Source organism: Benincasa hispida, chromosome 6, assembly GCF_009727055.1.
Source record: "Benincasa hispida cultivar B227 chromosome 6, ASM972705v1, whole genome shotgun sequence".
In the NCBI taxonomy this organism is placed as follows: domain Eukaryota; kingdom Viridiplantae; phylum Streptophyta; class Magnoliopsida; order Cucurbitales; family Cucurbitaceae; genus Benincasa; species Benincasa hispida.
Window position 1 is genome coordinate 13,580,211 of NC_052354.1, and position 13,513 is coordinate 13,593,723.

The window sequence follows — 13,513 nt, forward strand, 5'->3', positions numbered from 1 at the left end:
ATATAAGATGTTGATTGAGATTTTATTTTGACTAGATTATTATTAGTGGTTGACATGGTTCGATGAATTTCTATTGCTATTCTGTGTTAACATTATCAATGTTTTAGATTTTTTGTTTTTTTTTTTTTTTTTTTGTGGAGCACACTTGAAATAGAATGTAAGCTGAAATTAAATATTGGAAAGTGTTAGTATACTTATGGGAAATTTGTCAGTTTTATGAATGTAATTTAACAACAGTTACGAAAAAAATGGATGAAAAAACCACTAAGTATTATTTAAACGAGGAAAAAAAATGTTTGTCGGGGAACTACCCAGTGACATATGATGGGCCGTCAGAACCGCCTGTTATCCTTTCCACCGGACAGGAGTGGGAGGTTACGCTGCTCTGTGAATCCAGCCTCACGCGGTGCCCTCCAATCTCTAGGGGCAGTGGACACCAAGCCTTCGCCCGAAGCCCAAGGCCCGACTCCCTACTTGGAAACGGACAGGCCAGACAGACTTCTTGAGAGGACCCTACCATCCGGGCCGAACCAGCCTCCAACCACATTATTGCCTCCGTTTGGATTACAAGCTCACACTACCGAGCTCGGCGTTTGTAAGGAGTTGGCATGCCATTTATAAAGAAGATGCAGAGTTGTCATTTTATCGATGTGGTACAACATTTCAATCAAATTCTGTTTCAAAAACTTAAATACTCTTTTCATATTTCATATTTATATGAATATGATATGTTGAAGAATATTACCTTTTTTATTTTCTTCTGGTTTCCCACGGTCCAAGCAGGAAAAGAAAAAACCAGAACGATTCATTGCCCATTACCCGAAATTGTAGGACTCGACGTGCAATCAGCCATGGATGAACAAAAATCAACCGCCCACTATATTCAAACTCCTCTCAACTCCCATTTACGCCACTATAAATCTCTCCCCCCCAATCAACCTTCACTTCCATTATCCAGTTCAATTCCTTCTGTAAAAAACTACAATTATTATCAATGCCGTCCAACTCCTTCTTCACACTTTTCCTTCTCACTACCTCCTTCTCCGCCGTCGCTTCTTTTGAGTTCCAAGTCGGTGGCGTCAAAGGCTGGGTAGTTCCGCCGGCTAACGACAGCAAAATCTACAACGATTGGGCCTCAGAAAACAGATTCAAAGCCGGTGACACCGTCCGTAAGTACAGTTAATCTCCACAACACCGATCGATTAAATTAACATCCCTTTCTACATTAACATTGTATCTGTCTGTTGTTTTTGAATTAGGTTTCCGGTACAAGAAGGACTCGGTGATGGAAGTGACAGAAGAAGAGTATAAAAGATGCAATTCCACACAACCAAATTTCTTCTCCAACACCGGCAACACCGTCTTCCAATTCAGACGATCAGGAACTTTCTACTTCATCAGCGGCGCTAATGGCCACTGCGAAAGAGGGCAGAGGATGATCGTGAAGGTCATGGCCGATGATGAATCTGCTTCTTCCTCCGATTCTGACAAATCCTCTGCTTCGAGCACTCCAATCTCAACGATAGGGTTTCTAAAATTCGTCTCCGTTCCGTTGGCTCTGTCCATTCTGTTCGAATCTGGGATTTGTTAGAGCAATAGCGTCTTCATTTTTTTCGTCGTCTTCAGAATTTCGTCTTATTTCTTATTGGATGTGTTTCTTTTGTTTTATACACCATTGTCGAAATTTCAAACTAATTTCCATTTATTCCTTTTTTTTTTCCCTTACCTCTCTTCTTTTATTTGTTTAATTAATATTTGGATTTGACATTGTTTTTCAAAAATGAAGAATTGACCAATTTTACCTTTCTTCTTTCATTTGTTTAATTAATATTTTAATATGCCATTTGTATAATTTTGTCTTGATAAAATTAAAAACTTTATGGCTAAATTAGTCTGTATAACAATTGGTGGTTAAGTTAGTGTATTTATTACATTAGTTTAAAAAGAATTTATATAGTAAGATCAAATATTACAAGTTTATTAATCACTTATGCATAATATTAAATTTTTATTGACATATCGATATTTCTATTGATATTTATACATTTCTATAGGTTTGTATCGATGTAAAGAATGAATTGATAATCCGATCATATCATAAAAAATTCACAAAACATAAAAATAAGCAACAAAATATCATTAATGTAAATATATTATAAATAACAAAAATATTAACTTATTTAAAAGTTATAAAATGTTTATTTACTAAATAAATTATTTTTAAAAATAATAAAACTTCCCCATCGGAACACAGTTCTTGTGTAAAATTGAATTTTTTTTTAACATAAATACTTTTAAATTTCAGATGATTTGATTTGTTGAATTTTTAAATAAACCATAAAATTCGAGCCAACTTAGGTAAACCTTTCCATTTTTACCAATGTTTAATTTTTGCTATTTCACTCCAATTTTAATATAAACTCACTGATGAAGTTTTGCACTAAATTAAGCTTAATTAAAACACAAATTAATAATTGAATAGCTCAGCCAAAATTCACAAAAATCAACAAAATTTTTACTATAATCTCATTGAAATCTTAGAGTAAGTTTGGGAGTGGTTTTGAGATAGTCAAAATCACCTTTCTTTAAAATGATGGTGTTTGGCATGAGCTAAAATTGATTTTAGAAAAATTTAAAATCATTTCAAATTGATTTTGGAGAAATTAATTGATAGATTATTTTTGTTAAGTGATCGATCAGGAATTAGTCTCAAAATGGCTATCTAATTCAGTTTTTGTTAAAATATTGTTGTTTAACTATTTGTAAAATTAATTTTTCTAAAATTTTAAATATAACGAAAGATGATAAGATTGCATGTCATTAAATTATTAATAAAACAAACCATTATATTTTGAATCTTTTTTTGAAGATCTATTATAAACATTCACATAAAATATTGATTTGAGTATATATGTAAAAAAGGAGTTAGCTATATTTTAGTTTTACATATTTATTGAGATTTGAAATATAAGTTTATTTTATAAATAGTTTTAATCAAATAGTTTAGAAATGGTTAATTTTTTTTTAATTTATATATGTTAAAAATGGCAGGACCCTCAGAACGACGAACAGTAAATCGTCAAAACCTGCAAAACAGAAACTCGTTATTGGCTGAGTTGCGTAGCTCGCTCTCTTTAAGACGTTTCGCGGCTCTGTCCAAGTATGCAAACAGGTTTGAAAATTGCCATGTCGTCCCCATGATGAAACAACCAAAAGAACCCAATCGAAAATGCACCGTTACTGATCGGAACACACACCCTTTCTAAATTCATTGCTCGGAAAGTTAAGATGGAGGAGAAGAGGGAGAGGAAAAGAAGTGATAAGTGAAGAACAATTTGTGCCTTTCGAACTGCTGAAGGCCAGGCCTTTTATAGGCCTTCAACGATAAATCGTAGGGAGCGAGAAGGGCGTTCTGCCACAGAACGTGCGCGGACGAATGGACTGTTTCATTTCCTCCCTTTTTTGGTTAAAAATAAAATAATCATCACACGTGCGCCTCGTCACGCCCAATGGCATGCGTGTGGGCGTCCACTGAACCCACATTGGTGAGTCTCTTTACTCTCTCCAAAATATGGGTACTCCTTCGGGCCCAAACCAAAACTCAAGATTGGAGTATAAACTTTCAACACCAAATTTTCTAATGTGAGATTCTCCAACCAAAAAGATTGACTCTCTCTTTATTTTGAAAGTTAAATTTTCACCTAACAATATCTATGTAATGGTTGAAGATATTTTCCATAATCTATTTCTTTTTCTTTTGAATATCAAGGTTTCAAAAATTATTTCTTTATTTGATTTTTTTCATCTACTTTTAAAAGTTATTTTCAAAATATAAGTTGTATTTTAAAACCCCAGAGGCAAAATATTAATTTTTCAAATTATTATTTTTTAATTTACTTGAAAATTAAATGGATTTTAATGGAAAGTGAGGAACACGATAAGATAGATATAATGTATGTAACTCAACATAATTTTTAAAAACATAAAACAACTCTAAAACACATATTATTCTATAAACAAAATAAATTATTAAAAAATAATAGGGTTAAATACATCTGTTCACACGAGATTTTCGGAGAAATGTATTTCGTGGAGTTGAACTTGAGTTCATGTTGATGTTGAAGTTGATTTGATGCGATGCGATGTGGGTTCGACCTCTATTACTTGATCTTCTGATTCTCTCTCAGTTGGGTGAATGTGCTTGACTTGGAGAAGAAATATTCTCTCTCAGTTGGGTGAATGTGCTTGACTTGGAGAAGAAAGATTCTCTCTCAGTTGGGTGAATGTGCTTGACTTGGAGAAGAAAAACACCGAACGTTCTTGAAGTAGAAGACAAGTAGAAGACTTGGAAGCTTGAAGTAGAAGTCTTGGGAGTCTTCTGATTGTTGATGAATTCTATCTGGGTCCTCTGAATATGCCTCTACAAATGAAGAGAACTTCTCTATTTATAGAGTTCTCAGGCAGGCTTCGTGGGCTTGGTTGGTCCATGGGCCTAGCCCTTGGGCCCAATTAGTTGATTTTGGGTCTGATCTGAGATTTGGGTCTAATTCAATTTTTTTTTTTTTGTAGTTTGGACTTTGAACCCAAATAATAATATCAAATTGGGCCAACTTAATCTTATCTGATTCAACCGCGTGATGTCATCGAAACTGGTCTTCAATTCAATTAGGAACATGTGTCAACTTCTAATTGGACTCAAAGTTAATGATTTAGAAATTCGTCATTAATTTAGCAAACGACGTGGTGACTTGTGATTGATCCAAAATTTTATCCTTCAGCCCCCTTTCGACATTTATGCACGCTTACGGGTGGGTGAATCTCGAAAAAAAAAAGTGAAGTTGTGATCAAAATTCAAATATATTTGTTTTTGAATTCGACCTCAACTAATGTGTAGTCAAACTATGAATTCAGTACATAATTTTAACTCGAATTTGGGATAAACTTTGGAATATAGCCAAATTTTAACTTGACACTTTATTCATAATTCAATATCAAAGTTAAACGTTTGGATTTTGATAAAATTTGGGACGAGTTTGACATCTATTTCACCACTCGATTTGGCTAGCTTGAACTTAGAATAAAATTTGGATTGGAATCTCCTCCAACTTTATACTAGAATTTGAGATAACATTTGAATTTAATTCCAATTTGAATGGAATATGAATTTGAACTTAAATGGAAGAAATTTTGGAGAGCCAAAGCATCGTAAGATAGCCCTATTAGTGATGCTAGCGATACCAACTTACTAGCAATGCCAGCGATACCACCTTACTAGCAATACCAGCTTACTAGCGATGGCAGCGATACCAACGATACCAGCGATACGATCTATCAGTGATACTCATCCACTAGCGATACCAGCGATACCAGCCCAATTTCTAGTGAGATTTCCTTTTCCATACTGTTTTTTTTTTCCCAAGCAGTCTCTGCTTATGCACAGATTCTCTCAAGACTTAAGCTCAAAATTCCTCGCCATTTAATCTAGAGATTCAAAACTCCACCGTTGCCCCCAATTCAAGCAGCATCCAATCGAGTGTGATTTTTTTTAATCTTCACCAGTTTCGGAAAAAATCAGGATTCCACAACCAAACAAACAATATTTAGTTTAGATAACCCGTGATTTTATCAGATTTCAACTAATTAGTAGAAGATCACGTCCGAATTTAACTATATATATACTGGCAGGACACATGATTTTCTTCATCTTGAAGTGTGATTTCTTTTGTTCTTACGTCCTTTGCAGTTTAAATTGTGATTTTCTTTCGTTCTTACGTCCTTTATGTCCTTTGCAAATCAGCCTTGGATTGCAAATCAGGCTTGGATTGCGGTAGGAGGCTATAAGTGAAGAGAAGAAAAGAGAAGAAAAAAAAAAGATGGGAAATTAGGGCTTCCACATTTTTTTGTTTTCATATATATATATTTTTTTCTTTTTTTTCTTAATTTTTTTTTTTTTGCTTTCTTTTTTTTTATTTTTATTATTTTTCTCTTATTAACTTGTCCTCTCTTGCTCTTTATAAGAGTTGAAGCGTAACTTAAGAGAGCACAACCATTTTTTTTAAATGTCGCCGACCGTCAGTAATCAGAGTGGGTTTTTTCCTCTCACGTTCGTGTGATCGACTCCTTGGTGTACATGTTCTTCCTCGTATCCGTGCATCCCTGATCGTCATGGGAGGAGGCCCTGCAAAAGCTTACCAACGTCCCATCCTATTCCGATCACCTCATGGGAGGATGCCTCGAACAGGTCTGCCTCGGTTAGCACCATTCCGCATCCTGATTGTCATGAGGTCCTGCCAAAGGCTTAACTCTCTCATTCAGATCACCCTTATGGCATGATCTTGTGGAAAATTCTGTTCCTTATGCGCCATTCGTGCATTCCATTTCATGGAGGCTTCGCAAAGGCTTACAACTCGTCCCGTTCGATTCTCACAAGATCCATTAATATATACTATCATGATATATATATATATATATAGTGTTATATAGTATATATATATTTTCAGAACATTGGTTCACTTCACCGAGCATGTTTCATCTGGTGAGAGGTATCTCGTGATTCTTAAAGACCGGAGTCAGCCTATGAAGGAAGGATTTAGCCTTTTTGTAGCAAAATCATTAGCCAATCCTTTCGCTGATCATTGGCCAAGTCTGGATGACAACATGATCCTTTCCAAATTATCGATGGAAGTGCCTTTGACCCGAGGGGAACGTGCATGGATCCTACGATCTTCTATTCATGAGGAGACCCCAAATCCCGATCAAGTGCTGACTCTTGGACGTTGCATAATTGAGGGTCAGGTCCGGTGGACCATTGTGACGAAAATCCCTGGAGAATTCGGCTTCCTTGACTGTTACTAGGAGTGGCTTGAGGTTGCGGTAGGTCGAAACGAGTGATTCCTTCATGACGTCAGTTTGCTTGGCACAGTGACGGCCTCCTTGTACACGTATGATCGCAATGGTGACATAGTTCGAGCTTTCTGTGAAGCCTGGTGCCTTTCAACCAACACTCTCCATACCGCGGCAGGTAAAGCATCGATTTCTTTGTGGGATCTCTGGTTGCTCGGAGGCCTTCCGGTCAGAGGAAACTTTTACGATGAGGTGGTTCCTTCCCTCAAAAAGTTAACCGGTCACCGCGACAAACAGAGGTACTTGCCGAAGACGTGTGAACACCTCTTTCAGGAGTATTTTTTGATAGTGTGCTCGCAGAAAGAAAATCGCACGACTCCCTCGAAGCATGACTCTTTAGTGTCTATTAGCTACTGGATCTCTTTTTGGTTCCTAGAGTTCACAAATATGACAAGCCTGTTACACTGAAGCAAAAGAAAGCCTCTTGGTCTCGGTTCACGCAAAATCCTGACAGTTCACAGATTGCATTCCAAGATTGGTCAAGGAGGGAGATCATGTTATTCACAGAGTTAGAGGTCGAAGACGAGTTGAAAGACAAAACTTATCTGGCCACCTTTCTATCCTGCTAGTTATACCTTTTTGTATTTCCCCAAAATGGCCGTTACCTTCGCCCCAAGGTCTTCAGAATAACTAGTTTGATGGCTCACGGGACTGTTTATAGTCTCGCTGTTTCGATCTTGGCCAACATCTATCAATGTCTAGGGCTGATCGCAGAGGCTTCGAACCCGATCAGGCGCATGGATTTTCACTTTCCTATGCACTATGTCCATAGTTGGCTGGCCCATTACTTCAACACGCATTACCCCGTTCCTATCGTTGTTCGAGGTTCCAAGATGGTTTGCTTTTCTGGCGAAGATGGCTCGATTTACTTCGACGAGTACGAGGCACAAGAATTGATCCATAGCGACACTAGTATTCAGTGGCACGCAAGTATTCTGAACAGGAACAAGCATGAATTCCAAATTGATGATAAAGAACTATCTTTTCTAAAGTCTAGTTATTTCTCCAGCATGCGATCAGGCTACATATCCTCCCAGTGTGGGAACGTCCGAACTATAGAGTCGTATAGTCCCTTTCGTTTCGGCCGACAATTCGGCTTCCATCAGGACATTCCAAATGATATAGGGGGAATACCTCCCGCTTCTATGCCGAAGAACGTTTTACATTATTGGAGATTATGCACGAGACGCAAGCCCTCGTCTCAGGTATTCTTGTCGGCCCGTACGTTGGATCCACACACTCATGTTACCCCACGGTTCAAGGATTGGTGGTTAGCAAAACACGGGAACAACTTCGAAGGGAATCGTCATTTGTTAGTGACTAGTGCTAATCCTCCCCCAGCGTCGCCGAGATTACCCAAGGGTAGAGGGATCAACCATGGAGGGAAGCAACTTCGCCTGACTGAAGAGGTGGCGGCGATCGTACATAAAGACGATTCCAAACCGGTTGAGGAGGACAGTCATAGTAGTACCGGTGATCGTTGTTGGAAGGGACCCTCCAAAAAACACAGGGCCTCGGATGCCGATTTTCTTGAGAGGGTTCAGAATGATCTGGTGGCTTCTGACGCTCTCAATCTACTAGTATGTCGTCCCTATATATAAGTCCGCTTGTCTCGTCTCCTTTTTTTTTAAAAAAAAAAACTGTACGGTTTACATTTAGTCTCCCCTTCTGTAGTTACCCCTAAACCTTTCTCTTCAAAGATTTGAAACCTCACGAAGTGAAGAATCTTTGGTGGGCCCTTTTTCCGTTGAATTAGCCATTGAGGGCGTTGGTACCTCCGAAGTACTGCCGGTGGATCCCGTGCCAAGGTCTTGTCCAGTGCGTGCTATCCCCGGTGACATCCCTCATGTCGAGAAGGCAGGTATGTCGTGGGGAATATACGAAGGCTTCAGATTACGTTAGCCAAGCGAAAATAAAATTTCACCCATTTGGATGCCATGTGTAGAGAGGTGTTTCTCCAACCCGGAGAAGCGTCGAAGGTCTTGGCAAGTCCAAGTGGCAGTGAGTCCTCGAGGCAAGTAGATAGGGCACCACCCCCGGTCATCCCCAAGATTTCCGAGTTCTGTGCTGCCACCGTAGTTTCCGATGTTTGACGCCATGCAGCGTCGGCCATATGGGAGACTATGCACAAGAAGATCATGCGTACTCTTTTCTAGAAGGATCTTAGTCTGGAGAAAGAAACACATGAGATATTCCGAGCCATTTTTGGCATTTGTGGTGCCAACCTCCCTCCTCTTAGAAAACTTTTGATGAGTACTTTTGAAACATGGAGAAGTACAATCAGTTTCAGTTATCCTATTCCTCTCAATTAACTCAAACAAGTAAGGAGTAATTTCTGAAGGAGGCAAAGTCTGATCTAGAGAAGATATTGTATGATGAGAGTAGTGCTTTTGCTAAACGAAAGGCGCTACTTGAACGCGACTCCCGGGCCTTACAAGAAGGAGAGACATTACTAGCCAGGTTGGAGGCCATCAGGGCCGAGCGAGTTGAAATATCGTTACTGATTTCTGAGAGCGAAGGCCTTTTGAATCGGTATAAGCTTGAGGCCTCGGAGATGCGGGGGACGATAAACAAGATCGAGGCCACCTCAATCCTTTCTGACAAGGATGTCAAAGCTTTGGATGTCCTATGCCATGTGTTGGAAGTGATGCAGCATAAGCTGAGGAACTACCACTGGGTACCTTAACTTGATGTTGCTCGTCTTATTAGATTAGGCGTACTCTTAGCATAGCTATTGGATTCGACTATTGTAGCGCCGAAACATCTTAAATGAAAGTTTTTTTTTATCCTTTTCTCAGTGATGTTCTCTGGCGCCTTGTAGCCTCCTATAAATTTATGCTTCTCTTATTTGTTTATTTATCTATATATTTACTTATTTTACTCATGTACATACACATATTTTTTTTATCACGTGACTGAACTTAAATTTCTTTAAGCTGCCTACTTACCCTTTATAATGACAGGGATCAAGTCGTAATGTAGTTCGTACAAAGGTTTCTTTTTTTTTTTTATGCATAAAACTTTTTGAGAAACTTGCCATTGATTGGGTCAATTTTTAGTCCATCCTGATCAATTATCTTGTACGCTCCGTTTGTTAGACTTCCTTGACAACGTAGGGCCATCCCATTTAGGTGTAAACTTATTCCTCGTATGTCTTGTTATGATAACTGGTCTCCTTACGGCGAGCACTAGATCACCTACTTGAAAGGACCGAGGCTTTACATGCTTATCGAAGGCCTTAGACATTCGTACTTGGTAACATTCCAGCACTTGCTGAGCTTCTAATCGTTTGTCATCCAGTGCTTCCAACTCTTTGAGTCGCAGTTTGGCGTTGTCTTCTGTAGTCAGCCCTTCTTGCACTGCCATTATCAGCGATGGAATTTCTCTTTCCAAAGGAAGGACATCTTCTACCCTATAAATGAGAGAGTACGGGGGTGACTCCTGTAGGGGTACGGTGAGTGGTGCGATTAAGCCCACAACATTTCATCGATCTTCTCCTGCCAATCTCTCTTCGACTTGGAAACAATTTTCTTCAGCAGGTTGCACAATGTCTTGTTAAATGCCTCAGCCAACCCATTTGCGGCGGCGTTATATATGGATGACTTGTACTGCTTGAATTTGAATTTTTCACACAACCTATCCATCAAACTATTGGAGAATTGTCTTACGTTATCCGTTACGATCCGATGGGGAATACCATACCGATAAATGATGTGAGTGCAGATAAAATCCAACACGTTTTCTTTCTTAGCTTTCTTTAGCGCGACAGCCTCAATCCATCTTGAGAAGTAGTCAGTGGCTGCGAGGATGTAGCAGTGCCCTACTGTCGACTTAGGTGTTATAGGGCCGACCAGATCAAGCCCCCATGCTTCAAAAGGCCACAAGGCTATGGTCAGATGTAGAGGCTCGAGCGGTTGGTGAATGAAATTCGCATGATATTGACAGGCTTCACATTTCTTTGCATAATCCATTGAGTCCTGGATCATTCCTGGCCAATAATAACCCATTCTTCTCAGCTGGAATTGTAGCTTTGGTCCTACTTGATACGCGCTGCATATGCCTGAGTGTGCCTCCTCCAAAGCTTTCGCTGACTCTTCGTTACTGAGGCACCGAAGGAAAAGTCCTTCAAGGGATCGGCGGTATAAGACCCCTTTGTAGTAAATGAAATGCACAGCTCTCCTGCGAACCTCGATTTTACGGTGGGAGTCGTCTGGGAGCCTTCCATGTTCAAGGTAATCTACGATGGGTTGCCGCTAGTCTTCCTTGTCAGTTAGGTAAACTGATATCACATTCGTTTCGCCATATGCGGTCTCAATCGAAGGTACAACCCATCTCCGCCAAAGCGATATATTAAGGTGCACATTATCCAGGTCCGTTAAAGCAGTGGCTAGGTTTGCCAAGGCATCCGCTTTCTTGTTCTCCGTCCTCGGGACATGTTCCAATGCCATGCTTTCGAACTTCTCCATCAACTGGCGAGCGTAAGTGAAGTAGGGTTTCAAGTCGTCGTGCTTCACCTCGTATTTGCATAAGAGTTTATTGATTATCAACTTTGAGTCGCCGAAGATTTCTATACAAGCTACTTCAATCTCTAAGGCCACTTGGAGGCCAATTATCAAAGCTTGGTATTCGGCGACGTTGTTTGAACATGACTCGGCAAGTGCGAAGCTATAAGGCAGCATGTGCTTTTCTGGCGAAATGAAGACGATACCTGCCCCCGCACCACTTTTTCATGCCGCACCATCAAAGAACATGACCTACAGTCCGTAGGTCTCTATGAAGAGAACTTCGTCATCAGACAAGTCTTCACTTAACTCCCAATCCGATGAAACCTGGTGATCTGCTAGAAAGTCGGCCAACGCCTGCCCTTTAACTGCCCTTTGTGGTACATAGACAATGTCGTACTATTGAAGCATCATTACCCATTTGGCTAAACGTCCCAAGATGATCGGCCTGGACAGGGCGTATTTGATGGGGTCGGCTTTCGCAATTAAGTGAACTGTGAAGGCCTACATGTAGTGCCTCAACTTATCTATCATGAAGAAGAGCGCGAGGCACGTATTTTCTACAGGGGAATAATTGATCTCGGCTCCATTCAGGGTTCTACTCAAGTAATAGAGTGCGCGTTCTTTTCCCTTTTGTCTTTCTTGTGCTAATAGTACCTCCAGTGATCTCTCTTGCGCTGCAATGAATAGTATTAACGGCTTGCCTGCTACTAGGGCTCCTAAGACAAGAGGGTTGATCAGGTACCTCTTTATGTTATCGAAAGCATTCTGACAGGCCTCGTCCCATTCGAATTTCTCTCCCTTTCTCATCAGTCTTTGAAAAGGTTGACACCGCCCTACCAGGTTAGAAATAAACCTCTGAATATAGGCCAGATGTCCTTGCAAACTTCTCAGCTCATGTACATTTCTTGGTCTTGGCATCTTTTATGGCATCAATCTTAGATTGGTCTATCTCTATCCCTCAATGTCTCACAACAAAACCCAGAAACTTTCCTGAAGTTACTCCAAATGCACATTTGAGGGGGTTCATCTTTAACTGGTACTTTCACAGATAATCGAACACGGTCCTTAGATCTTTCAAACAGTCATGTTGTTGCTTGGTCTTGACCACAAGGTCATTCACATAACACTCCACATGTTTGTGCAACATATCGTCAAACACCTTCTGCATGGCACATTCATAAGTAGCACCAGCGTTCTTCAACCCGAAGGGCATTACCTTGTAACAATATATCCCTTTTGGGGTTCGAAATGCCATCATTTTCTCGTCTGTGAGGGCCATCCGTATCTGGTTATATCCGGAAGATCTGTCCATGAAGGATGGGGCCTCATGTCCCATTGTCGCATCGACCATGATTTCTGTGATGGGCAATGGAAAATCATCTTTAGGACAGGCACTGTTTAGGTCGCGAAAGTCTACGCAAACATGAAGCTGTCCATTCTTTTTTCTAATCGGGACGATGTTGGCTATCCACGTTGGATATTTAACTTCACAAATGAACCCGACCTCAATCAGTTTATTGACCTCAACCTCAAATTGGGGGATAAGTTCTGGCCGAAAGCGTCGTTGAGCCTGCTTAATGGGTTGACACCCCTATTTGATCGCGAGATGGTGGACTGCTACTTTTGGATCTAGTCCTGGCATCTCTTTGTATGACCAGGCGAAAACATCCCTGTATTCGGTGAGTAAACTCATGTATTCGTCCTCCTCCTCTTCCGAGAGAGATGCACTGATGAAAGTCGGACGTGTCTCTTCTACGGTGCCCAGATTCACCTTTTTTAGCTCGTCCACCATGGATTGACCACCGCCTTCTAGCTCTTGCGGAGCGTTCTTCACTTCCTCTTTGGTCATACCTTCTTCGGATTCTTCGAGGATGGTGATGTGGTGGCACGAAATTTTACCTTCCTCCTGCTCTAGATTCTAAGGATTGGTGAAAACGACGTCGCGCCTCTTTACTTTGAGCGTGCTCTCACTTGTGTTTAGAGTAACGAAGGTCTTTCTCTTCATCCATGAGGGGATGGTACTACGGATTTCTCCATCACTTCTTGCCTCTCCTGATGGCTTCTGGTCCGATAACGCTTCGACATTTTTAAGGTTGATTCGTCGC

General features: G+C 40.2%; 1 protein-coding gene across 1 annotated transcript; it reads left to right on the top strand.

The window, feature by feature from the left end:
• Positions 1-360: 360 nt before the first annotated feature.
• LOC120079573 (early nodulin-like protein 1) lies at positions 361-1,668 on the top strand. The gene is made up of 2 exons (XM_039033801.1): positions 361-1,169; positions 1,260-1,668. The coding sequence occupies exons 1-2, from the start codon at positions 995-997 to the stop codon at positions 1,589-1,591; spliced, it is 507 nt and encodes a 168-aa protein (XP_038889729.1). The 5' UTR covers positions 361-994; the 3' UTR covers positions 1,592-1,668.
• The last annotated feature ends 11,845 nt before the right edge of the window (positions 1,669-13,513 follow it).